The sequence below is a fragment of the Geotrypetes seraphini genome, chromosome 14, assembly GCF_902459505.1.
Source record: "Geotrypetes seraphini chromosome 14, aGeoSer1.1, whole genome shotgun sequence".
Taxonomy (NCBI): Eukaryota; Metazoa; Chordata; class Amphibia; order Gymnophiona; family Dermophiidae; genus Geotrypetes; species Geotrypetes seraphini.
The window spans coordinates 46,820,060-46,846,735 of NC_047097.1; the positions used below are offsets into that span (position 1 = coordinate 46,820,060).

Sequence of the window (26,676 nt, forward strand, 5' to 3'; positions counted from 1 at the left end):
CCCCACTCAGGTCCAACACCATCAGACCCCCTTCCCTGATAAAAAAAAAAACCCCAAAACAAGGAAAAACAAGTGCCAAAATTAAGATAAGAGTAAAATTCAAAGTGTTATTCCAGGAACCATTTGCTGATCAAAGCCAGACACATGAATGGTTAAGGCGAGATGAGCCTTAACCTATCTGTGATTGATAGTTGTAGACCAGGAAAAACATATTAGTGATGAAATAGTTTACAACAAGCATAGAAAACCCAGATACAACAGACCTCTAATAAGCCACCTGGGTCCACTCTTCCATATCATAGTCTTACTGATTTAACTCAGGGCTTCTTGGTTTTTTTGGCCATGAGTCATGTTTTCTCTGACTTGACTCTATTGTAAATTTCATGTCATCACAGTCATAAAAAAGAAAAATGTATAGTTTATAGATGTGGTAATACTGGGTGATAGCAGAATTGATGAAAAACAGCTGGAAAAATAATAAAATACAGAGATTTACAAACATTGGGACAATTACAAATTTGCAGTTAAGCTGGCCTGCCGGCAGACATTTTTTTACCCAATCGGGTACAAGCGCCGCATCAGCTGTAGGTTCACGATGATTCCCGGTCTCACATTAAAGCAGCCTGCAGAGGATTGCTGGTCAGCTGTAGTGATCCTAGTAGGCTGCCGTAGCCTCAGCAGCATGTTCCCTCTGCTGCGGTTCCATATGTCAGAGAAGTGGCGGGACCATGGCAGAGGGAACATGCTGCGGAGGCTCACGGCAGCCTGCTAGGATTGCTACAGCTGACCGGCAATCCTCTGCAGGCTGCTTAAATGTGATTCCGGGAAGCTGGGATGGAGGGAGGGAAGGAACAGAGGGCCAAATCTCAGACCAAAAGGAAAGATGCCAGATTTCCGGGGGAGGGAAGGGAAACGGAAAGGAAGAAGAAAGAAGGAGACCCTGGCAAAGCGAGTTATCAGAAGACAACCAGAGCCTGGGACCACAACATGATCTGAGTAATGACCAGACAATAAAAGGTAGAAAAAATAATTTTACTTTCTGTTTTGTGATTACAATATGTCAGATTTGAAATGTGCATCCTGCCAGAGCTGGTGTTAGATAGCAGGCGTGAACTAGGACCTAAAAGAGAGAGGAAAAGTATTTTTTATTTATTTTGTTTACATCACAGAGCCGGTGTGGGGTTGGAGAGGTTGTAACCCTATAATTCTACTAAGACTAAGGGGTCCTTTTATTAAGGTGAACATTTAGTAAGTATCTTAATAAAAAATTTGACCCGCTACTTAGCCTATGTTTTAGATTTTGGCCCCTTATGTGATTGAGTTTGACACCCCTTTACTACAAGTTTGGAAAGATCAAAGAAACTAGGTGAAGAAGGTGACCTGCAATTAGGAGACTGGATACATTGAGAACAATCATGGGAATGACGATGGAGGACCTTGTCGGACTAGCACTAGACCAACCTCTTTTTGGATCTTTAACTCATCAAGGTGCACACACACACATTTCTTATCACTTCTACAGCGCTGCTAGATGTATGCAGCAATGTACATTAAACATTCAAGAGACAGTCCCTGCTCAGTAGAGCTTACAATCTAAGCAGACAAGCAGGAAAGTAGGGGGTTAGGGAGTTTCGCAGAGAAGGCATGATAAAACAGGCGTGGGTGGTTTACAAGCGAATGGGAGTTAGGAGTTAAAAGCAACCTCAAAGAAGTGGGCTTTTAGTCTAGATTTGAATTCTGCCAGAGACGGAGCTTAACGTACTGACTCAGGCAGTGTGTTCCAGGCGAGAGAGAAAAGACATAGTCTGGAGTTGGCAGTAGAGGAGAAGGGTACAGATAAGAGAGACGTACCCGATAAGCAGAGTTCTTGGGGAGGAGTACAGGGAGAGATAAGAGAGGAGCTGCAGAGTGAATGCACTTATAAGTCAGTAAAAGGAGTTTAAACTGTATGTGGAAAAGGATAGGGCGCCAATGAAGTGACTTGAAGAAAGGGATGATCTGAGCATAATGACTCTGGTGGGATATAAGTCGTGCAGCAGAATTTTGAAAGGATTGAAGAGGAAAGAGATGTTAAGTGGAAGACCTGTGAGAAACAAGTTGCAGTAGCCTAGGCGAGAGGTGATAAGGGTATAGATAAGGGTTTGGGTAGTGCTCTCAGAGAGGAGTTTTTTTGGCTGTGATGTTTCACACGAAGATATAATATGAATTAAAATAAGAATATTGTGATTGTATACATACAGGTTGAAATTATGCCAAACTTTTCTGTGGTTTCATATGAAAATGAGACAGATCAGTAACCAAAATATTATTCTGATATTCACCATATAGCTTTTCGGGGTCCTTTTACCATGGTGCACTAACCGATTTAGCGCGCACTAAATTGGTTAGCGCACCTTAGGCTGCAAATTACAGACCAGTGAGTCTCACATCAATAGTGTGTAAACTCATGGAAACACTACTTAAATGTAAATTAGACACGATTTTGGATGAGGGGAATCTAAGGGATCCTAGTCAACATGGATTCACTAAGGGTAGATCATGCCAATCCAATCTTATCAGCTTCTTTGATTGGGTAACAGGAAAGCTGGACTCGGGAGAGTCTCTGGACATAGTGTACTTAGACTTCAGTAAAGCTTTCGACAACGTCCCACACCGTAGACTATTAAACAAGATGAAATCGATGGGGTTAGGCGAGACACTAATTGCATGGGTCAAAGATTGGCTGAGTGGAAGACGTCAGAGGGTGATGGTCAACGGCACCCTCTCTGAGACATCGGAGGTGACCAGCGGAGTGCCACAGGGCTCGGTCCTGGGTCCACTCCTTTTTAACATATTCATAAGAGACTTGACCCAAGGGCTTCAGGGTAAAGTAACTCTATTCGCTGATGACGCCAAACTATGTAATATAGTAAGTGAAAGCAATCTGCAGGATAGTATGACGCAGGATCTGCTTACGTTGGAAAACTGGTCCTCGACATGGCAGCTGGGCTTCAACGCTAAGAAATGTAAGGTTATGCATCTCGGTAGCAGAAATCCATGCAAACCTTACACCTTAAATGGAGAAACACTAGCTAGGACTTCAGAAGAAAGAGACTTGGGAGTAATCATCAGTGCAGACATGAAGGCCGCCAAACAAGTAGAGAAGGCCTCATCCAAAGCAAGGCAACTTATGGGATGTATCAATAGAAGCTTCGTTAGCCGCAAATCTGAAGTCATAATGCCACTGTACAGAACCATGGTGAGACCTCATCTGGAATACTGTGTGCAATTCTGGAGGCCACATTACCGTAAAGACGTGCTTAGAGTTGAGTCGGTTCAGCGGATGGCCACTAGGATGATCTCGGGGCTCAAGGGTCTCTCGTACGAAGAAAGACTAAACAAATTGCAGCTCTACACTCTAGAGGAGCGCAGGGAGAGGGGGGACATGATTGAGACATTTAAATACATCACGGGATGTGTCGAGGTGGAAGAAGACATCTTCTTTCTCAGGGGACCCTCGGTCACAAGGGGACATCCATTCAAACTCAGAGGAGGGAAATTCGATAGTGACATAAGGAAGTATTTCTTCACAGAAAGGGTTGTAGATCACTGGAACAAGCTTCCAGAGCAGGTGATCAAGGCCACCAGCGTTATTGACTTTAAGAATAAATGGGATGCCCTAGTAGGATCCTTGCGAGGGTCGAGTTAAGGAACTAGGTCATTAGTACTCAGACTTAATGGGGTGGGTCAGTAGAGTGGGCAGACTTGATGGGCTATAGCCCTTTTCTGCCGTCATCTTTCTATGTTTCTATGTTTCTATGTTAGTAAAAGGACCCCTTCGTTTGGTGTAGATTCTGCCTTTTTTAAAATTATTTTTATGGTGGATATCAGGTTTCCAAGACACTTTTGATCTGGTATAAACAAGAAAGGTTGTGTGTTTTTCTTAGTATCAAGGCAGGAAGTCTTGTTTGGAATAGAGCATTTTGTAAACTAGTAAGATGCAGCTGGAGTTGGATTGACATTTCTAACATGCTTGAAAGTCACTTTGTTGTACTTTTATGGAGAAACAATTAATTGCATTGTATTCTGTTTCTATTTTGTGCTCCAGATTCAGTAAGCAGATGGTAACTGATGACGCTATTCTGTAGTTATTCTCATTGGTAATCATCCAAAGAATTTTAAAATATTTGTAAATTTATTGAAAGAATTTACAATCCAATATTCAGAAAGGGTTCATCCATTTAGAAGTGGCTATCAAACATATAAACCCTCTTCCTGTAAGTTTTCTGTAGCACTTGGGGGTAATTGTATAAGGATCCACTTGGTTTTAAGCAGCAAGAAGGGACCTAAATGGTGGTGTTTAGTCATTTCCATGCATAAGTGGCCACTTGTGTGTCCAAATGAATTTAGGGGTAAATTCAGTAAACGGCGTCTAAAAATAGGGGCTGGGATACAGGATGCTAAGCATAAAGGGGGAAATTCTCAAAGACATGCCGAAGGTTAGCCGGCGATAGGGCACCCTACTGCCGGCAAACCAACCTGGAAGCACATTTTCCCAAAAATGGCAGTGCAAACAGTGCCTTCAATTATGGCGTTAGTGTCATTCTTACAGAAGCGCTTAGAGGCGCCTAAGGCTGCCTAAGGCCAATGTGGGCATGGTTTGCGCTGGAAGTGGCTTTAGGTGTCCTTTGGCGCCACTAGGCTCTTCCATAAGCATGACACCATAATTGGCATGACACCATAATCGGCGTCTGTGGCTGCTTCTTAGATGGCCACCAATACCGGCACCGATTATAAAATTCTCCCCAAATTCTATATAGTAATTCCATTTGGAAGTGTCATTACAGAATAATCTTCATTGAATCTTTTCAAAAGTCTTTTATTTTAATTTTATATATATACTTTAAAAAGTACTTATTTGGATGATGGCTGTGGTCTAAGTTAGTGGCTGTAAGCAGGAAGGGATTATCGCCTTGAAAAAAACCATTATAGGTAAAACATGTTAGTTTAAACATCCCTACATCTCGACCACACAGCTAAGTACTTTTTAAAGTATATATATATATATAATTAAAATAAAAATAAAAGACAATTGGAAAAGGATTCAATGAAGAGTTGACACGTAAAGCCTTGGACTATGAAAGTTTATTGAGTCCTCGGTGGTGCCGCTGAGAACCGAAACAATGATACGTTGAGAGGTTTATAGAGAAAACACAGAGGTTTAGTGAGAAAACATAAAGGATATTATTTTTGAGTTGGCAACAGTTCTCAAATGATTGTTGATTTGTGAGTTCTCAACAAGTGGAACAGTGAAGATATAAGTGTCTTGGAGAAACTTATTACAGAATACTGGCATAAGTTCACATTTTTGTGTCTAACTTTAGGTGCGAAAAACAAATTGCACTGGTTGCCATTAAATGCAAGAATTTATTTTATTTTAAGCTCTGTGTTATAATTTTTAATACGTGCCTTATTACCTAGTGGAATTGATATCATTACTAGTAGGTAGATCAGGTCATGTTCAATTTCCCTCACCAAAAGATACCTAAAAGCACATTTTTTTTCAATTGGCTTTCTCAAATTGAATAATTGAGGGCCTGTTTTACACAGCCGCGCTAGCAGCTGCTGCGCGGTAACAGCCCCGAAGCCCATAGAGATTTATAGGGCTTCGGGGCTGTTGTCGCGCGGCTTTGTAAAACAGGCCCTGAGTTTGGGACTGTAATCTGTAATTTGTATTAATATAATGGTTAATTTTTGAAATGGATAAACACATTTTTTAATTGTATGTATTAATTATGGTTTATTAAAATTTGACTGTTTTTATTAGAATTGTTATTAGAATTATTATGATAGAGATGTTGATTGCTTAGCATTTTTAAAAGGAAAAAAAAAAATTATATTTTTGCTTTTACTCTTTTCTATCCTATGGAATTCCTTTCTTGATGAATATGTATTATATTGTACACCGCTTGGATCCTTTTTTAGGCTGTTATGCGGTATGGAAAGTTTTTAATAAACATAAATAATCAGTTCAATGGAATGTGTCTTTGGTTTGGAAGGACCTCCTTATTTCAATTAGATTGGTAGGTCACTATACAGTTTTTAGCAAACTCATAAAAAACATTTCTGTTTAAAAATATTTTTATTGTAAACTTTGCTATTTTTCCTTGTTAATATTCATTATCGAATATCTGTCATTCCAGTATGTTTAACTGGAATTGTTTCCAGTAACTGAAAAATATTGCTATCCACCATAAACTTGTAAGGGCTTTGGCGGAATACAAGTTAGAATGTAATGTAAATGTCCTCCCTGAGTAACATACCAACAAACAACAACGGAGCAGATGGCAGCAAGGTAGGCGTTGATGTAGACCAAATCAAGCCTTATTGGAAGTCATGGTGTTGCAATAACTAGATGTGTCATCTAATTATTATAGCACCATGGTTGTACTAAAACTTGGTTTGTTCTACATCAACGTCTACCTTGCTGCCATCTACTCTGTTGTTGCTTGTTTGCAACTTTAGAAGCAAGCATTTATGCCAGCCAAAAGCTGGTGTAAATTTTCACACCTGCCTACTAGCAGATATGTTCAAGATGCACTGTTTATAAAACAGGGGTGTAGATCAGTCATGCATGTAATGCCTACTTAGTGCCAATTAATGCTTGATAAGGCCGATTTTCGTCAATTAAGCCAATTAGTTTACAAGTGCATGACCCTATTCTATAACTGTATGCACAACTATTCCCTGTCTTTGGGCACCATTTATTGAATCAGGAGGTTATAGAACACTGACTTCTTATGGTGTACCCTTCGCTGGTGGATAGGCATCTAGGTAGAGTTTAGGCAGAGCATGAGAGGAGCACACACAAATGCATGTAAATTTTAGAACAATATAATCTTGATGTGTAGTCTAGGCATTTACATCAGCTATAGGGCTGATATAAGTGGACGTGTGTATTCATCCACTTGTGCTAGCCTATATAAAGGAAAGTAGGTTTCTACTTTTCTTAATAGAACAGGCTTAAACAGGATCCATAAGCAGTGGCTTTAGTAGGTGTGCCCTGAAACAACATCCCTAGCAACTTCCTCTTGAACTCCCCAACATACCAAGCTCTCAGAGGAGCACTGAAAACCCATTTATTCGATAAGTTCATCTGATCCTCCAAGCCCTTGACCCTTTCTAAAAGCCCCTCCGCCCCTCTCGGCCCGCTTCATTCCCCCTTTCTCCCCCTCTACTGCCTCCTCCTCCTCCTCTCTTCCCTCTTCCCCCTACCCCCTAACTTGTATTGACAACTGTACCCTCTTTGTAGCTATCAACTTCTGTTTCCACTACTGTACACTGTCTAGAACCAAAAAGGTTCATTATCCACTTTGTACTTTTCCGCTACTGTATACCATCTAGAACTGAAAGGTATGACGGGATATAAATAAAGCTTTATTATTATTACACTCTTCATTGATAGTGAGCTGAAAATTCTTACAGGATGCCCCAATATCTGGAGAGTGTTAGGGTAGAGTGAGTGTGGATTAATTGAGGATAGTTGTGGGGTTTTTTTTCCAATATGTTTTTTATTGAAAATGTTTTATATTACAAACATACATGCCAAACAAAACAACAGTGCAAAGTCAACAGCAGACAACACAAGAACCTCCATGTTGATCCTTCATGGAGGCCTAAAGGACCCCCCTTCCCCCCCTCCCTGCTGTCATCTGACTCTCATACTATTTTGTGTGAAAGTGTGTGAAATAGTATGGGAGTCAGATGACAGTGGCAGTGAATGGATCCCTGAAGAAGCTAAGGCGAAACATATCGGGTCCTATCGCTAAGTCTAATAAACATATAAGGTGGACTACTGCCAAGCTAAGTAAAAAAATTTAAATTCAATATTTAAAGGATAATATTTCTTGTGAGTTTAAACGCTGAAGTTTGAGAATAAAGTAAACTTTGACCGACGAGGATTTAACATAAGGTTCTCCCTGTTGATAAAATTTGTATATGGGACGGTGGAGTGGTGTTCCTGAGATCTTTGGTTAAAACTGCATTGTGATGAATGAAGAAAGATGGTGGTAAAATTGTTATAAAATGTATCAACTTAGAGTATTTGATATCACACTCTGCAGAGTGAAGAGATGACAGTGGCAAGAGAGGGGAGAGACCTTGACACAGCTATTTAGCGAAACATGATTCACGTTGGCCGCTGAATCCCCAGCTCACTTTTGAGGTCATGAAAAGATAAGCAAATAATTGTTTGAACAGAAGATATAAAAATGTTTTTTTTATAAATAGAAGATATATAAGTTGTATATAAGAGTGGAGCCAGTGACGATAAGATGTCTAAATCTCTGCTAATAATGAAGTTTTGGATCTTCAAGGGTGGCATTTCTGAGGCCCCTGAAGAAATTGAAAAATATATGTGATATCAAATTAGTTTCTTTGAGATGTGAACTTGAGTGGGTTAAGCAGTACTGTTACTTTTAAATAATTGGTTAATTAGTTTAAATACTGCTCTAAATATTGTATAAGTCACCTTCTTTATTTGATTGTCCATATATACTCAGCAGCTCTCACTGGCCCAGATTCTCATAAACGATGCCTGCAGTTAAGTGCCTAGATTGGCACATCTAGCCACCCAACTTAATTTTCATAATTAGCGCTGATAATTGAAAGTGCCATTAAAAACTAGTGAAAAAATTATTTTTTAAAAATTAATTAGCTGGTAGGCGCCAGCTTTTTGCTTGCTCCTAAAGTTGCAAACAAACAACAGAGTAGACGGCAGCAAGGTAGGCGCTGATATAGAACAAACCAAGTTTTTTTGCAACCACAGTGTTATAATAATTAGATGGCACATCTAGTTATTGCAACAGTGCTCGCACTGGTGAAAATTTTAAAGAGGTATTTGGGGGGGGGGAAGGGAGGGCATGAACATGGTGTGGGGGGCAGAGAGGTGCCGGCGCCCTCACCAAGATGCCACCCAGGGCGGTCCACCCTCCCTCATCCCCCCTTACTACGCTACTGAGTTCCATAGCAGAAATTTCTAATCAAAACCTATTCACAATTGTCTTTTCATCTTAATGAACTATGAACACAGTAGGCTGCTGCCGAGATGTGACTTAGCAGTGGTCTACTTAACCTTAGCAAATCCCTGCTCAGTGCCAGACACAAGTATGGCATGGAAAAATGTACTGCTGCCCACGGGCCACTGGATTATCCACTCGAATAATGTTATTCTAATGAATTATTATGATGCTGAGTTGCTTTTTCAATAAGTACTTACTTGGTCTGCAAATCCATTCATAGTAGAGAGGAATTGAGATGGATATGTGGCAAAGATATGAGCTGTTGCATTCGGACCGCTGGTAGTAAGTTCTCCACCCGTGTATTCCATCAGTGCATCTGCAGAAACCCATAACCATTAATTCACTTACTACTTGCATTTCTCTGATATGGAAGTGTAACATGGAACAGTTTTCTTGCAAGAGGACTGCTGAAAATTCCTTCTATCATCTTTGGAGTATTATTGTGAGAAGCTGGACTGACAAATTAACAGTAGTTTATCCTACTCTAAATCTTAAGTTTGCCCTGGAGAAAAATGCACTGGGTTTCAAAATAATGGGATCCCTTTTTCTTTTCTCTATAAGAAATAAATTCTTGGGTGTACAGTAACAAAACTTGCCTCCCATACAGGCTTATGACAATGCAGAGCACAACAGGGGAAGCAAGCCTCACGGGTATGGAACAACAGATAAGACAGAAGTGAGGCGCCAGGACAGCTAATAGAAAAAAAATATAAGGAGTTTATGCAAAAAATATTAAATCCGTGTGTTGAGCAGACTCAACATGGCTGGGTTTCGGCAACCATTTATTTATTTAATTTTCTATACCATTCTCCCAGGGGAGCTCAGAAGGGTTTACATGAATTTACTCAGGTAGTCAAGCATTTTCCCTGTCTGTCCTGGGGGGCTCACACACTCCCCCTCTTTTACTAAGGCACGCTAAGTGCTAACGCACGCTAAATGCTAATGCGTCCATAGAATCTAATGAGCGTGTTAGCATTTAGTGCGTGCTAATTCGGCTAGGAGCCCTCTATCTAATCTACCTGGGGCAACGGGGAGATTAAGGACTCCTTTTACGAAGGTGCGCTAGCATTTTTAGCGCACGCACTAGCCAAAAACTACCGCCTGCTTAAAAGGAGGCGGTAGCGGCTAGCGCACACGGCAATTTAGCGCACGCTATTCCGCGCGTCAAGGCCCTAACGCGCCTTTGTAAAAGGAGCCCCAAGTGACTTGCTCAGGATCACAAGGAGCAGATTTGGTCTGAACCCACAACCTCAGGGTGCTGAGGCTGTAACTTTAACCACTGTGTCATGCTCACCCCTATACTGGTGTCAGGAGTTTTACCACCTTACAGTGGATCACTATTATTCACAAATATAACAAAGGAAAAAAAGGTCAAACCTCAAGTTAAAAGCTCAGCTGCAAGTTCAGTGCGAACTACAAAACGATCTGTAACAAATATATAGTGTGATAAACATTCTTTCAAATTATGGCAAAATTATGATGTTATTATTCACAGTCAGTCACTGAAAGAAAAACTCATAGGCCCAAATTCTTTAAATGGCGCCTTATCTTGGGTGCCTAAGTTAAGTGAAAATATCATTTAAAAGATGTTTTAAAATGATTTTCCAGGCACCTACCAGTGCCTTAAAAAAAAAAAATGGCGCTGGAATGGTACCTCTAGATGTGCCTATTGGCGCCTAATGCATGGCTAACGTCAGAAGTGGTGTTAGGCGCTGGTGGGCAACTCCGGAGGCGTGATTCACCTTAAAGACAGGTGCCGGAAATGTAGGCCTGGCCTACATTTCCGGCGCCTACTTTTGCCAGAGGTGCGATTCTCTAAACAGCGCTACTGTGTGATTGACATGCGATCTGTGGCTGCCGACAATGGCGCTGTTTAGAGAATCTGGGTCATAGTGCAATTTCTGAAAAAATTAAAACATTATGGAGCAAAAAAAAAAATTTTTTTTTACAATGTTTCATTAAAAACAAAGGCCACTTTGACTGAAGAAGCTTATTCACAAAATTGATGTTACTGGCGATTTCAAACACTGCCCTAGTAGGGTTGATGCCACAGTGCACTCACCACTGAGTCATCAAACACTTTGAAGGTCTGGTGTTAAGGAGTCCTTTTAATAAAGCACGCAATCCCCCCCCTTCTTTATCAAGCTTCGCTGCCAAGCAGCGTGAGCTAAATACCGAGCAGCCCATAGGAATAGAATGGGCGGCTCGTTTGTCAGCGCAACTTGATAAAAGAGGGCTGCACAAAATTTAACTTGTGCTAAATCCATTAGTGTACCTTAGTAAAAGTACCCCTAAATCAGGAAGATACTTCGCAGATCCACGCAAACGCAGATGCACTTTAAACTATCAGGACAAATAACAAATTTGGCACATTTTTGTTCCCTCTGCCGCATCACTGATGACATCATCAGTAATGCGGCACATGGAAGGCCCTGACGAGAGAAGGCCAAAAAGCAGCCTGTTTAGAGTGCTGCTGCCCGACGCTGCTCTGGAGAGAGGTATGTAGGGCTCGTGGTCAGCGGGGGGAGGAAAGAATGGAGGGTCAGCAGGGGTTCGGCTGCGAGGTAGGGGCGGGTGCTCTAGGGTTCTGCTGCAGAAGGGATGGGAGGGAGGGAGGGAAGGATGGAAGTTGGGCAAAGGTTCTGCTGCACAAGGGATGGGAGGGATGGAGGGATAGAAAGATGCTCTTGGTCCAGCCCCTCTGTCAAATTTAAGAACCCATTGTGGCCCACGAGTCAAAAAGTTTGACCACCCCTGCATTAGATGATGCTTTCCAGTTGTCTCACCAGCTCTTGCTTTTCACAGAAAAGCTGTTTTTTTTCGCTTTTATCAGGCTTGTCCATCACTGGGCTCTAGTGCCAGAAATCATGGGAGCAGGAAGGAAAGCAGTGGGGTTTTTCTAGTTCTTGTTTTTTCCCTTTCTTCCTAGCTCCAGTTTGATAAGAAATTATTTCAGGAACTTCTTATCAATATAACTGTATGTCTTGTATTTTAAAAGCAGTCCTGGTAAACATAAGAGATTATGAGTTGGAAGAAAAGGGGGGAAAATTAGATAATATTTTATGTATATAGAAAAATAATCAATGAACCTGAGGTAACAATTGCTCTGTTATATGACATTTCAATGATTTAAAAGCATAAATAAACCATTAGATCTACCACTGGATAAATCCAGCAAGAAAACTCAAAAGACCATGACATTTTTGGAATTTCACTTCAGTCTAAAAGCAAAGCTTAGATATGGTGCCAGGAGGTTTCATTTTCCTAAGCAAGTTTCCTTCAATTTCCAAACTATCTCAATTTACTTTAGCTCAGTTGGGCAGGCAGCAAGGTATGACCAGGGGCTATGGCCAGGGCTTCTTCTGGAACTCAGCAATTGTAGGCCTTCAGAGCATTCCCAGCCTTGGACTGCTAGAGGAGTGGAAGTCTTGAGCTACGAATACAAAATCTGGTCCCTAGGAATAAAAGTGAGCAGTTCTACTACTGAGCCACTGGACTAACCTGCTCCTGCCACTTTCTTAATAAGGAAGCTTTCACCAGCTCGGCTCCCCTCAGTGAGACACTATGGGGATAATTCTATAAAGTGACGCTAAATTCAGGTGCCACAGTGCCTATTCTGTAACAGTGTTGAGGCACCCCTAACTTGTTACACAATACAAGCACACAGTGTCTTTGGCACTGAAACTTAAGGATGACCGCTTATGCCAGGTGTAAGTTGCCGCAAATAGTTGTGCAGGAGTCCTCCACATACATTCCTGCCAGTGGAGGGTGCTATCTCAGTATCACATTTTCAACAGCAAGGAAGAGGCAAGCTATGTAAATTTATAGCTATTCTGCCTGTCCCTAGAGATTGAAAACACAATATTGAAGCATCACCCCTCACTGGCAGGAATGCAGCTGGAGGACTCCTACAAGCTTAGAGAGAATGTTGGCACCAAGCAGCACATGCAACTAACAGTATTCTATAAGTGGTACTTCCATGCTCCACCCAAAGATACCGCCCACTTTTGTTTATGTGCTATGCAAGATGCACAACAATGTCATATTATAGCTCCAAGACATTGTACATAGGGGCAAATTAATTGTGCCAATCTCGTGTGTAAATGTCACTATTCTAGAATCTTTGGGACCGATATTCAGACCACGGGAGTTAGTTGGGTTGATTCCCATGGTCGGCAGTGAACCCAGAAATTCAATGCCAGGCCCTATCTGGCAACTGGTTTTGAATTTTCAGTATACTTTTAGCCAGAAATTATATAGCTGGCTAAGGTAATATAAATTGGCTGACTGGGTAAGTTATAGCGACCAAAGACAGAGCTGCTATTTATGCAGGTCTATCTGGCCACTCAACTTAGCTGGTCAGCCAAGGAATATTGATGCTAACTAGTAAGGTCATGCAACATAGCTGGTGACCAGGCTAGCAGCTAAGGCCATATTCCATAAACAGTGCCTTAAGTCAGTCGCCTAACTTAATTGGTAAAAGCAATTTAAAAATGTTTTAAATATACAGTAATTTTTTTTTTTAATGTAGGTGCCTTCCAGTGCCTGGAAAAACAGCACCTTCATTATGTCTACGGAGGTGCCTTGGAACACCTAAGGATGAAGTAAGCGTGGATAATGCCAGAAACGACCTTAGGTGTTCTAAGGCACCTCCGTAGATGCGATTCTTGTCAAAGGTAGGTGCTGGAAATGTAGGCCTTTAAAACCATGGCTTACCTTATATGAAAGCCACAATTCTGTAAACAGCGCCGTTGCATGATTGACACACGATCGGGGGCTGTTTTTTAGGTGGGTGCCAATAACGGTGTTTACAGAATCCGGCCCTAAGTACTAATATTCAACACAGTGGTGTAGTAATGGGGGGGGCGAGGGGGGCAGTCTGCGCCAAATGCCATGTTGGTGGGGGGCGCTGGCAGTCATCCTCTCCGCCCCCTCAAACTCTTCCCATTCCTCCCCTTCCTTCCCCCCGCACCTCTAGTTGTTCGCCACCACGAGCAACAGCATGGTGTTCCTTGTGACCGTGTCAGCTCTCCTGCTGATGTCACTTCTGGGTACTGCTCAAAGGAAGTGATGTCAGAGGGAGAGTCGCCGGGGTCACGAGGAGCATGTTGAAGTTGTTATTCTTGGCGGTGAATAACTAGAGGTATGGGGGAAGGGAAGGGGATGCGCACAGCAGGGGGGTTCGGGGAAAGAGTGGGGGGGGTGGAGACGAGGGGGGGAAGGGCCCCTACCCCAGGCACCTCTCACCTTTGCTACGCCACTGATTTAGCACCCATCTTGTAATGAATATTAGCATTTAGCTGGCTAAGTGCTATTTAACCAGTCAGGAGCTGTTCCTAGCCAGTTAAATATTGCTGAATATTGGGTGGGTTCTGTGTTACTGGGCACCCAACTGTTGGTGTGAATTGCCTTCAATGCTGTAGTAAGGGGGGGTGAGGGGGGGTGCTCTGCCCTGGGCGCCGTTTTGCTAAGGTTGTGGTACCTCTCCTCCTCTCTGCCCCACCCACTCCTCTCCTTGTGCACCCCTTGCCTTCCCCCATACCTTGTTTACTTCCCCAGCACGAGGTTGCTGCCTGCATAAGCATCGGCACTCTCTCTAACATCACTTCCAGGACTTCCAGAAGTGATGTCAAAGGGCGAACCGACACTGATTTGGGCATGCTGCTCACACCAGAGAAGTTCAAAAGGGAAGGGGAAAGGAAAGGGGGAATGCGATTGGCAGGGGGTGGTGGGGGAGGGGTGCCACTTATCCTTACTACGCCACTGATTGCCTTTCTCCTGTTTTCATTAAATAAGTGATGAAAGAGTTTGAAAAAGTTCCCTGAAGCCCTCCAGAGCACATCATCCGCCAGTGTCATTGGTGAGTTCAAAGGTTGGATCCATAAATGGTTTTCTTGTAGAAACAGAATCCAGCATAGTACCCGGAAAATCAGAAAATAGCTGCTATCATTGCACTTGCAGATAAAGCCTTGAATGAACTGTACAGATTTGTCAGCCCAGCTCTTCACATCACACTTTTATTCTATTTGGATGATCTGCAAATTCAAATGAATAAAATTGGCTTTAAGATAATGGTTCTATAAAAGCTGTATCAGCATTCCGTGCTTTCTGTTCAGTAAAGCTTTCATTTTTCTTCTGAAATATCATGCTTTCATTGTGTGTGTTGCTGCAAATTTGGCACATTTGCACTGATAACAGAGATCTATTGGGGAGGTTTAAAGGAAAAGGTGAGAGGTTACACAAGATGAACATTCAGGCTGCCACTGTCTTAGGAAAAACACCATGAGTCTGAACAACCCCTGCTTAGCTGTAAGAAGTGTGTCGGGCATGGTACCAACAGACAATTTGGAGAAAATGCTGTAAAAGTCTTGAGCAGAAGCTAGGTATGTTCTCACAGTGACCAATCCAGGTCTCTAGTATCTTGCCAAAACCCAAGGAGTAGCAACATTCCATTATCGCAGAGTAAGCAAGATTCCATACAGAATCACCAAAGAGTAGCAACCTTCCATACTACCAATCCAAGACAAGCAGTGGCTTCCCTCATGTCTTTCTCAATCCATTGTCTGTTATTGAGAAAGACATGGGGGGAATCCACGGTAGCATGGAAGGTTGCTACTCCTTGGGTTTTGGCCAGGTACTAAGGACCTGGATTGGCCACTGTGAGAACAGGCTACTGGGCTTGATGGACCATTGGTCTGACCCACTACGGCTATGGCTGTTCTTATGCTCTTATTTGTGCCAAGTATATAACAATCAAGCCATCGAAACATCATTGATGAGGTTGACTCTGAGGCACTGTGGAATGAGGCATTATGTTCTTATGGGAGTGCTTAAGAGATAAATGTATTTGGCTGCTCTGCTCCCATTCCTTGCTCTCTCTACTTCCTCCAATCTGATCTCATCCTCTTTCTCTCACCCCTTTTCACTCCAGTGCTGGTGGTAGGAAGAGAGCTGCACCCTTCCTGGCTCTTCTTCTGGTCTCATCCCAGGCCTGTGCTGTAGTTGGTTTTCTGCCCTAAAGGACTTTGTGCCCTGGACAGTTGTCCCTCTCATTCACTTCTTGCTGCAGTCCTGAGTTTGAGAAATGTTTGCCAGTGGCAGTCAGCATTTTGCTCATCACCAGTGGAGTAATTCCTGGATATTCAAAGCCGGGCCTTGTCCTGGCTTCAGCTTTGAAAACCCAGTTATTTTTGAGATGGTTACCACATATCCGCTTAAGTCAATATTTAATACTTAAGTGGCCATGAGTTAGCGCATAAAGATAGGACAGACTTTTATGTATTCCCATTTATGTGCTAAATCTGCCCTCTTGAATATCAGCCCTTAAGAGATCAAGTGCTAACTCGACCCCCAATGGCCAGCTTTGAGTTAGGCACTGAGCACAAATTTCAGCAGCACTTAGTCGATTAAGTGCTGATGAAAATTAGCAGCTAGTCCTGACCAAGTGATTTAACTAGTCAGCGGATGGCTAAATCATTTTGAATATCGGCCAGGCAAATTTTAGGGAAAAGAAGGTGAATTTAACCTAGAAAGCTTAAGTTCACCTGAGATTGTGGCTTCTTTAAATTATATTACTAAAGTGATTTAGTGGAAGATAGTATTCAAACATCTCTATTTGTTTTTATTTTAATTTAAAATGCTTTATATGTGTACTTGGTGGCTTTTAAGTATACCTAAAATACAATAGTATACAATTTGATAGAACAAACACACCAGCATAATATGAAACTAAACAGTAAGACAAAGGCAAACCCATTAAAATGGCAATCCAGAGAGAGGTATTCAGCCGTCACCTTTACTTGAAATACTAGCTAGATCTCAGCTTGGCACAGCTCAAGTGGTAATACTGCTCCACAGAGATACGCCAACTATTGAAAAGACCCTCACACACATCTTTCTCAGATAACTAAAGATTTACTGGGCTAGATCCCCAGTGATGAAAGTCAACCTCTCAGAGCAGCTAAATCAAGATACCTAGTCATTTTAAAGGTCTTCAGATAAATTACAAGTCGTGCCTGTATTATAATATGCTGTGACGTGCAGGGCCATTGCATGGGAAATATGTCTCTGTAGGCTAGACTTCAGTTATTGTGTAGCCCCAGTTAACATTCAGACCTTCTAGGTCCCCCTGAGACTTTAATAATAAGGGTGGAGAGGGTACTATGTTATCAGTGGGAGGTGCGAAACTCTGGAATGCTCTGCCAGGTGTTTTGCGATTTTGCACCATGAGAATGGGTTTTAAGATGTTGAAGACACAATTGTCTGTTAGGGCTAGATTCACAAAGCGAACTGATCGTGTACCCATCGGTTTGCGACCCCTTTACTATCAAATTTCCATCCGGCCTGATTCACTTACCTTTCCTGTGATCCACTTCGAATCTGTGCATGCAAATGAGGTAAAACATTACATTACATTACATTAGTGATTTCTATTCCGCCTGTGCCTTGCGGTTCTAGGTGGATTACAAATTAGAAGAGATCTGGACATTACCGAGAGAATTACGTAACAATGATTACCTAGAGAATTACATAACAGTGATTCATGTACTTTACATGGTGTGGTAGAGGATTCAATTATAAGATATCTGGATTTTTCCGAAAGAATTACATAGCAGAGAATCAAGTGATAACAGGATACAGTGGAGAATATCAGTATATACGGGTTACAGAAGGGAAATTACCTAACAATGACGTAAGAAGTTTGTTGGATAGTGAGGTAGATGCTTATTTAGGAATCATAATATTTTTGGAAGGTAAGGTTCTAGGAGTTGACTAATGTGTTATTCACGAGAGGGAGAGCTTGTGCGAAAGGGGAGGAGATTAGTTAGTAGGGACGTGTTTTTTGAATAGAAATGTTTTGATTTATTTTCGAAACACTTTGATGTCTGTTGTTTTGATCATTAGTTTGGTGATGGTGGGGTCAATTTTCGCTGCCTGTGTCGCTAGAAGGCTGTCGTATAGTTTCTTACGTCGGGTACCATTATGAGGGGGGAAGGTGAATAGGTTTTGAGTTCTCCTTGATCTGGATGAGTGGTAGCGGTATAGGCGGTTGTTTAGGTAACAGGGGGCAGTACTTTAAATAGTAGACAATAGAACTTGAATTGAGTTCTTGCTTGTATCGGAAGCCAGTGAGAGTCTACATAGGCGGGGGTGATGTGGTCAAATTTGCTGAGACAGTAGATGAGTCTGATGGCTATGTTCTGAACGGTCTGTAGTTGTTTTATCATGTTGTTTGGGCATGGTAGGTAGAGGCTGTTGCAGTAATCTAAGGTACTAAGTGTGCAAACTGGACAGCGACGCGATTCACAACACCAAATTTCTGATCCGGCTGGGCTGACCGATCACTTGAAGAAGTGACTGCTGGGGACCAGTCGAAAATGTCTTTCCGACTGGAAGCCTTGCTCTCTGCCCTGCAATCTCTCCTGCCTGCTTGCCCCGAATGCTGCCCTGCTTCTTATCTCCTGCTGCTCGTCTTTCCTATGCTCTTCTCCTGCCTGCCCTGAACTGCCATGATTTCCTGCCTGCCTCGACTCTTCCACCCTTCCCCGCAGTGCAAGCCCGTGGTTTTAGCCCGCGGGCTCTAAACGGATTAAAACCAACGGCTCCATTAATCTTTTTATTAGACTTGATAACTGGCCGAAAGAGACCGAAAGAACTCCGGGCTGCTGTTTGTCGTGCGCTTTAGCTTGTGTACGTGCCTCCATACTAGAAGACCGTCTCCTTCCTCCTCCTGCCCTGTGCATCCTCGCTGCCTGGTATCACTTCTCAGCCCAGCAGAATAACCCAGAAACTACACAGGGTTAGTTTAGTTCCTTGCTCTATTTTTATCAGTCGCGAGCGCGAGGAACTTTTTCTCTCGTGCTCCACATTACAGCGGCAAGGTGTAGCAGCTGCCAAGAGCGGGACCAGATTTCTGGGAGCCATATGGATTGGGGGTCAGTGGAGGTGGCGGCGTTTGGTTCAGTCTGTGGCGAGGGAGGAGAAACAAGGGCTTGATAGAGCAGGAGAAGCAGGAGAGTCGGCGTGAATCTACTAGTTAAAAATCTCCCTGAAGTCCTGCCGCACTGCATTGCCCTTCCCCACCCTGTGGGCCCATGGTTTTAACCCACGGGTTAAAACCATAGGCTCACAGGGCTCAAAACTACTAAAAAAAAAAAGTACAAAGTTAAAAAAAAAAATCGCTGCTCCGATGGTCTGCGCTTGTGCACGGATCGCGCATGCGCGATCCTTGCAGGCAGATGGGAGCGTTCCTCTGATCGCCCCCATCTGCATATTTTACTTTCGTGAATTCGTCAGACCTGCCCAGATCGGGCCCATTTGGGCAGGTTAGTGAATCCAGTCCTTAGTGCCTTTCTGAACTGAGATTTTACATAATGTAAATACCTGCTAATGTATTATTTGATTAATGATCAAATTTTATGGTACAGTTTTTATAATTAGTTAAAATGTTTGTTCAACATTTATGTCTGTGATTATGTAAACTGTTTAGATAATATACAGCATATACATTTTTAAATAAATAAATGATCACTCCAGTACAGAAGGTTCTCAACCATAGAAACATAGAAATTGACGGTAGATAAGGGCCACGGCCCATCCAGTCTGCCCACCCTAATGACCCTCCCCTGCCTTTACTTTGCAAATAGATCCCACGTATCGATCCCAGCTAGATTTTCAGGATACCCCAACAAATGGAAGTAATGCTTGCAAATTTATGTCCTCCTGAAAACCTAAATGGCTTGGTGTGTCATAGGACAGGGATAGGGAACTCCGGTCCTCGAAAGCCGTATTCCAGTCGGGTTTTCAGGATTTCCCCAATGAATACGCAAGAGATCTATTGGCATGCATTGCTTTCAATGCATATTCATTGGGGAAATCCTGAAAACCCGACTAGAATAAGGCTCTCGAGGATCGGAGTTCCCTACCCCTATCTTAGGACAACCCTTTTAAATTGCATCATTAGACATTACCAGGTAACAGCACTTCTGCAGATAGCAGCAGCAGTGACCACATAAATGTTTTCTTGCTATAATCTGGGCACCTTTCTGGTTTTATTCTTTGGATCTCCTACTGATTTCAGGTTAAATATAGTTAGACAAATGCTATTTCTTTTTTCCTGATTCTACATGATTTGTATTTTTACTTTCATTGGTTGGGAAAAGTTTTTCTTTCTGTGTAAGTTGCTTCTCAAGTGCTTATTTGAAAAGCATGCAAAATAAAGGTTTTTAAAAATTCTGGGCTACTTGAATAGATAACTTTGGCCATTTAAACTGCTAACAGTCAGAATTAGTTAAGGATGTGCCAGAAAGTTATCTGTCTAAGCAACGATATGCAGATGCTAGATGAATACTTTATCTGTGCAAGTAGCACTGCACAAATAGCAGTTATAACTTTAAATTTTTTTTTTTTAAATCTTTATTTAGTTTTCAAAGACAACAAAAAATGCAATACAATATACATACAAATAAGAATAAGCAAATAAGCACTTATATAATCAATCAGTATCAATACAAAAATAAAACTCCCTCTCCCATCCAACATTTTCCATCAGGGAATAATACCAAAAGATATACCCCCCTCCCCTGGATGTGTGGGTGTTAAAACAACGGGAAATAAAGATAAAGGACAACTATAACAACTCTAAAAAAGACGTCAATGGACCCCAAACTAATTTGAATATCGTAGTATGCCCTAGCATTTCCAGCATTCATTTTCTCATACTTATAACTTAAGCATAAATTCGCTCACCAAAAAGTAAAACTATCTGGCTATCTGCAGAAGTGCTGTTATAACTTTAAATTGATAAGTTATTTATTTAAAGGTCTGCAGTAGCCATTACAGGGCAAATATTCAGCTGGCGGTGGTCTATGTTTTCTGGCTGCTGCAGGCATTATCCCCAGATAATATTCAATGTCGGGATCTGTCCAAGCACCTGCATTGAATATTCAGGCATATGCAACCCGCTATCCCTTATCCGCTTAAGTACAATATTCAGCGCAACTGCATAAGTGAATGGTGTAAAGATAGAACTGCATTTTATGTGGTTAAATGCTGAATATTGGCACTTAATCATGATTCACACCTAAGCTGAAACCGGCTAATTTGCAGACAGTCCAGGGGTGGAGTCAGCATTTATGTGATTAAGTGCCACTGAATATTCACAGTTAGCTCCTGATAAATGATTTAAGCAGCTAGAAGCTCCCCCTGGCTATTTAAATCATTAGAACAAAAAACAAAAACTGCAGTGGTGGTGTACAGGACACCAAGACTTTATTCATAAAAAACATAACAGTTTGTTTCCAAAAGGACTGATAGGACCGGACCCGATATGGTCCATGTTTCGGAGAAACACTCCTTTCTCAGGGTCCTAACGCTTATCAGAACAGAGTGACCTTATGGATAACAACTGAATAAAAGCTGGAAACAACGGTGAATAACTGTTGTACTCCGTGATGCAGGGCCGAAAGGCCGAAAGCCATCCTGGATCAGACCAATGGTCCATCTAGCCGAGTTTCATGTTTTTAAAAGTGACCAATTCAGGTCACAAGTACCTGGCAGAAAACCAAATAGTAGCAACATTCCATGCTACCGATCCCAGGGCAAGCGCTGGTTTCCCTCATGTTTGTTTCAATAGCAGACTATAGACTTTTCTTCCAGGAACTTGTCCAAATCTTTTTAAAATCCAGCTACGTTAACCACTGTTACTACATCCTTTTGAATTTCAACCCTGACAATAAAAATGTGTCTCTATAGTTTCAAATACTAATCTATCTATCTATCTACACACATACATGCATACATAAAGTGTAGTTACTTACCTGTAACGTAGGTTCTCCGTGGACAGCAGGATAGTCTGCCACATATGGGTGTTGTCCCAACACCTCCCAATTTGCGGATAAGCTCTCCAATAGCTCAGAGAGATTTTTATTTTTTTTTTTTCTCTGAGCATGTGCAGTACCCGGGCCCCACTGGGCATGCCCGAGCCCTACCCATTTCCCCCTGCTTCCCCCTAATCCCCAGGATGTTCCTAGCTGTGGCCGGGTCAGCCGTATGGGGAGGCGGGTGGGTTGTGTGGCTGACTATCCTGCTGTCCACGGAGAACCTACGTTACAGGTAAGTAACTACACTTTCTCCTAGGACAAGCAGGATGAGTCAGCCACATATGGGTGACTCCCTAGCCGAGGGATGTACCAACTGGACCTGCGCCTTAGCGCTTTGTGCATCCCTCGCCTGGCTGTGGAGGCCGAGCCGGGCAGGGTAATCAGGCAAAGCAGGTAAAGTTGTGGAAACAAGGTTTTAGATAAAGTGCTGTGTTAACTGAGCAATAATACTCACAGAACAATGAACTGGTCAATGACAATCAATGAACAGTGAGAAACCAACTGGTCAACAGTGACCATTCGTACTTGCATGTGAGAATTCATACTTGCCTATTCCGCATTCAGTCTAGACAGGAGTGCTGGAAGACCTACTTAACTCACAGAACAGCGAAAACTGGTCAATGACAATCAATGAACAGTGAGAAAACCAACTGGTCAACGGTGACAATTCATAACTGGTCAATAGTGACAATTCGTACTTGCATATGAGAATTCATACTTGCCTATTCCACATTCAGACTAGACAGGATTGCTGGAAGACCTACTTAACTCACAGAACAGTGAAATTGGTCAATGACAATCAATGAACAGTGAGAAACTAACTGGTCAACAGTGACAAATCGTGAGAATTCATACTTGCCTATTCCACATTCAGTCTAGGAAGGAGTGCTGGAAGACTTACTTAATCAATATCTATAACACCCTACTTGATCAGTGTTTGTCGATATTTATAACACCCTACTTGATCAGTGTTTGTCAAGGCTGTGCTAGTAGTTGCTGTCCCTCCCGGGAGGGAAGAGCCAGCCGAATGCATTTGGAGCGTGGAATGCTATGTTGAGGCAGTAGTGCTTGGTGAAGGTGTGCATGGAGGACCAAGTGGCTGCATCGCAGATATCCCCTATTGGTGTGTGGTGCAGATGTGCCGTTGTGTTGGCTATGGTTCTGCGCTGGTGGGCGTTGGCTCCCACCTGCGGTTGATGCTGCGCTTTTCTAAAGGTGAAGGGGATGCACTCTTATATCCAGCGCGAGCGCCTGCGTTTGGTGGCCGGAAGTCCTGGTCTGTTTTGGTCGTAGGAGACGAACAATTGAGGCTTGTCTAATCTGCTGCATAGTCAGGGCCCGCACACAGTCCAGGAGGTGTTGCTGAGGTGGCAGTGTGCCTCCCTGTGGGGAGATGTAGAGTGCCGGGAGGCACGCTGAAGCCACCTTCGGCAAGAATCGGGGGTGGGTTCTGGGTACCACCCTGTTCTCATGAGGGAGTGTGTCGGTAGACACGATGGTCAGGGTTTTCCCAGCCAGGAATACGGGATCTGCCTCCCCCAAAGGTTTGAAGGGGTCGAGGTGAGATGATGCGGCACTAAGTTAAGGTCCCATCTGGGCGGTGGTGGTCTGACCGGTGGGTGCAGATTGGACAGTCCCTTCATGAAATTTTGTGATTACTGGATGCCTCGACACTGGTTTGCTGTCTAGGCCAGCGTGGTATGCCGTGATTGCACTTAGGTGGACCTTGATGGAAGTGGGTTTTAGGTCTCCCTGAGATAAGCTCAGTATGTACTGCAGGATGTCCGGTATGGGGCAGTTGTAGGGGTCTCGCTGCGTGTCTGTGCACTGGTAGCGGAACCTTCTCCCTTTCAACCCATAGCGTTTTCTGGTTGAAGGCTGCCATAAGAGTGTGCTCCACGTCTTGTGGTAGGTTCATCCTCTCATCATCCATGCGGTCAGGGCTAAGGAACGCAGGTCGTGGTGGAGGGTAAGGTTCCCGCGTTGTGTAATGAGAACTGCACTGATCGGGAGCGGGGAGAGGTGGGTGAACCGCTATCCCTTGCCGGAACGGGAACCATGGTTGCAGGAGCCCGAACAGGACAATCATGATCACCGTTGCTCTGTCCTGAAGAATCTTCTGCAGGACTTAGGGTGTTTCAATTCACAGACAGAGCGTCGGGGCTGAGACGGCGATGGGTTGATCTCTTTGCGCAGAAGGTCGAGTATTTTGAGTTCAGTTCGGTTGCAAACAGGTCGATGCTCGGTGTGCCCCAGGTGCTGAAGATCTTCTTCATCGCCGCTGGGTTGAGACACCACTCATCGGGATCCAGCTGGTGGCTGAGTCTTTCTGCCAGGTCGTTCTGCTCCCACAAGAGGTAAGTTGCCTGGATGGGGCATTGAATGGAGTTGGAGAACTCCCACATGTGGCAAGCTTCCTTGCATAGCGAGGTTGACCCTGTCCCTCCCTGTTTGTTGATATAGTGCAAGGCCACCTGGTTTTCTGTTTGGGTGAGGACTGCCCTGCCTGTTTGAAGGTTTCGAGGGCATTCCCTAAGGCCCTGAGCTCCAGTAGGTGGGTGGCCAGAGGTTGGGTACACTGGTCCCAGTGACGTCTGAGGTGCCCTTTCAGGGATCACATGAGTAGTCTGGTGTGCTGCACAACAAAGACCTCAGCGTGCTGACGATGAGCTGCTGGCAGGGATGCACTGGGCCAGGGATGTCATGGCGTCGATCTGGTAGTCCCATAGGACGGCCTTGGTCTGCGTGGTGTCGATGACTGCCCAGATGAACGATATCCCCTGGGTGGGTATCAGGTGGGATTTCATGTAGTTGATGAGGAACCCCAGTTCTTGGAGGAGGGTTATGGTGGTTGACGGGGCTGCCAGCTGTCGAGATAAGATAGGATGCGCACCCCTTGAAGGCGAGGATGTGCCACTGCCACGCACTTTGTGAATGCTCTTGGAGCCGTTGAGTCCAAGGGGCAGGACCTTGTACTGGAGGCGTCTGTCTTGGCTTTAGAAGCGACGATGCCTCCTGTGGGCTGGGTGCATAGCCAATACTCGGGCTGTAACAGGGCCAAGACTGTACCCAGAGAGTGCATCTGGACCTTGTGTATGCATCTGTTGAGCTTACAGAGATCCAGGAACGAGCGTTGTCCTTGTCCATGGTGACGCGGGGGTTCCTGGAGTAGAAACCCCTTGGTGATCTCCTCTGTTCGTCACCGCCTCTATTGATTCTGCCGAAGCAGGTCCTCTCCTTGCTGCAGGAAAGTTGGGTCGTCAGATGGAGGGTGCCCCGCCCACTCGGGGGGGGGGGGGCGGGAGTGGAGACGAATTCGGAATCCCTGCTTGATGATGCTGAGGGCCCACTGGTCGATGGTGATCCTTCGCAGACAATCTGATCCTGCTGGGCCGGAGGGTGGTCAAGGTTCTGTTTTTGTCTTGGGGAGAGGGCTGCCCTTGGATGCCCCTGCCCCTCGGGCGGTGCTTGTTTGCGTAGCAGTTATGTTACTGTTGCGAACGCTGGGGCACAGACTGCTGCCAGTGTGGACTGGCTCAGTTGTGAGCTTGAGTCTCTATTTTATTTTATTTATTTATTTCCTCTCACTGGCCTCCTGATAAAGCCGCATCTGGAACTGGAGCGCAGCAATTCGTGCGCCCAGCATTGCACCCTCGAAGGTCTTTTTCCCCGTGGAAACCAGGGTTTTTCAGGTCCTTCCCTGACGGGGGTTGGAGGGGGGGTCGTGCTGCCCTGTTTCTCTTAAGCTACCGCAATGTCCATGTATGGCTGCTGCGGGTTGTCGAATCCCTGGGCTGGAAAGATCTGGTACTTCAATCCCAGTCTCCTTGATGTTGGTTGCCCTGAGGAGGGAGTCAGCCAAATCTTGTCTCTGCAGTCCAGGAGGTTCTTGTGGACTGGAATCGCCACTGCCTGCGTGAAGTACTGGTACTGGTAGTTCAGGCCTTGTAGTACTCTGTCTTGGGTACTTGTTGTCCACCCACGTGGATCTTGAGAAAGGCTGTGAGTTTCTGGAGGGACTTGGGGTGAGTCCTCGTTTGTGGGGGGTTTTATTTTTTATTTTTTTAGTAAATATTTATTTATTTTTGTGGGTGGTGACTCGGGGCGTGGCTGGAGGCTGGTGTATAGCTTGTTCCTCCGTTGCTTGGGTGCATGGCATGCCGCTGAACCGCGCCATGTTGTTGTGCGTGGCTCCCTCTAAAGGGGGACATTGTGGGGAGTGTAGCCCGCTGAGAGAGGAGTGGGTCTGCAGGAGGATTAACTGTGGCTGCTAGTCCCACCCCTGGTGGTTCGCAGGTTCATGTGCTGCTCCACTTGACTGGTTGGGTGGCTCCATGTACCCCACCGCCCTTCTCTGTCCTTCTTGAGAGGGGGGGAGAGCCTGCAGAGAAGGGGCAGGATGCACCCCTTCATCTGTGCCAGTGCTCCTGGCTGCGTTTCCCACTGTGCCTGGAGGCAGAGAAAGAGGAGAGATAATGCCTCTTGAGTGGGCTTCTGCTGCTGTACTGCCTATTGTATATTAAACTGTACAGCGCTGCATATGCCTTTCAGTGCTATAGAAATCATGAATAGTACAGAGTCCCTCATGCTAGCTGGAAAAGCACTCTGCCTAGGTTTTATGAAGAGCAAACAGCTTTTTAGACTGAGGAGTTTCAAACCCCCACCTTTGGAGAGGCATGGTCTGACATGCCGCATCTCTGATGATATCAGCACCCTGCTGAGAAAGGCAGACTCCT

At 44.0% G+C, this 26,676-nt stretch overlaps 1 protein-coding gene across 1 annotated transcript in view; it reads right to left on the bottom strand.

Moving 5' to 3' along the window:
* The window catches only part of AQP9 (aquaporin 9), a 118,257-nt gene that overhangs the window by 13,784 nt on the left and 77,797 nt on the right, over positions 1-26,676 (bottom strand). The window contains exon 4 of the mRNA XM_033919579.1: positions 9,257-9,375. Within this exon, the coding sequence (XP_033775470.1) occupies positions 9,257-9,375 (119 nt within the window). The remainder of the gene's footprint in view (positions 1-9,256; positions 9,376-26,676) is intronic.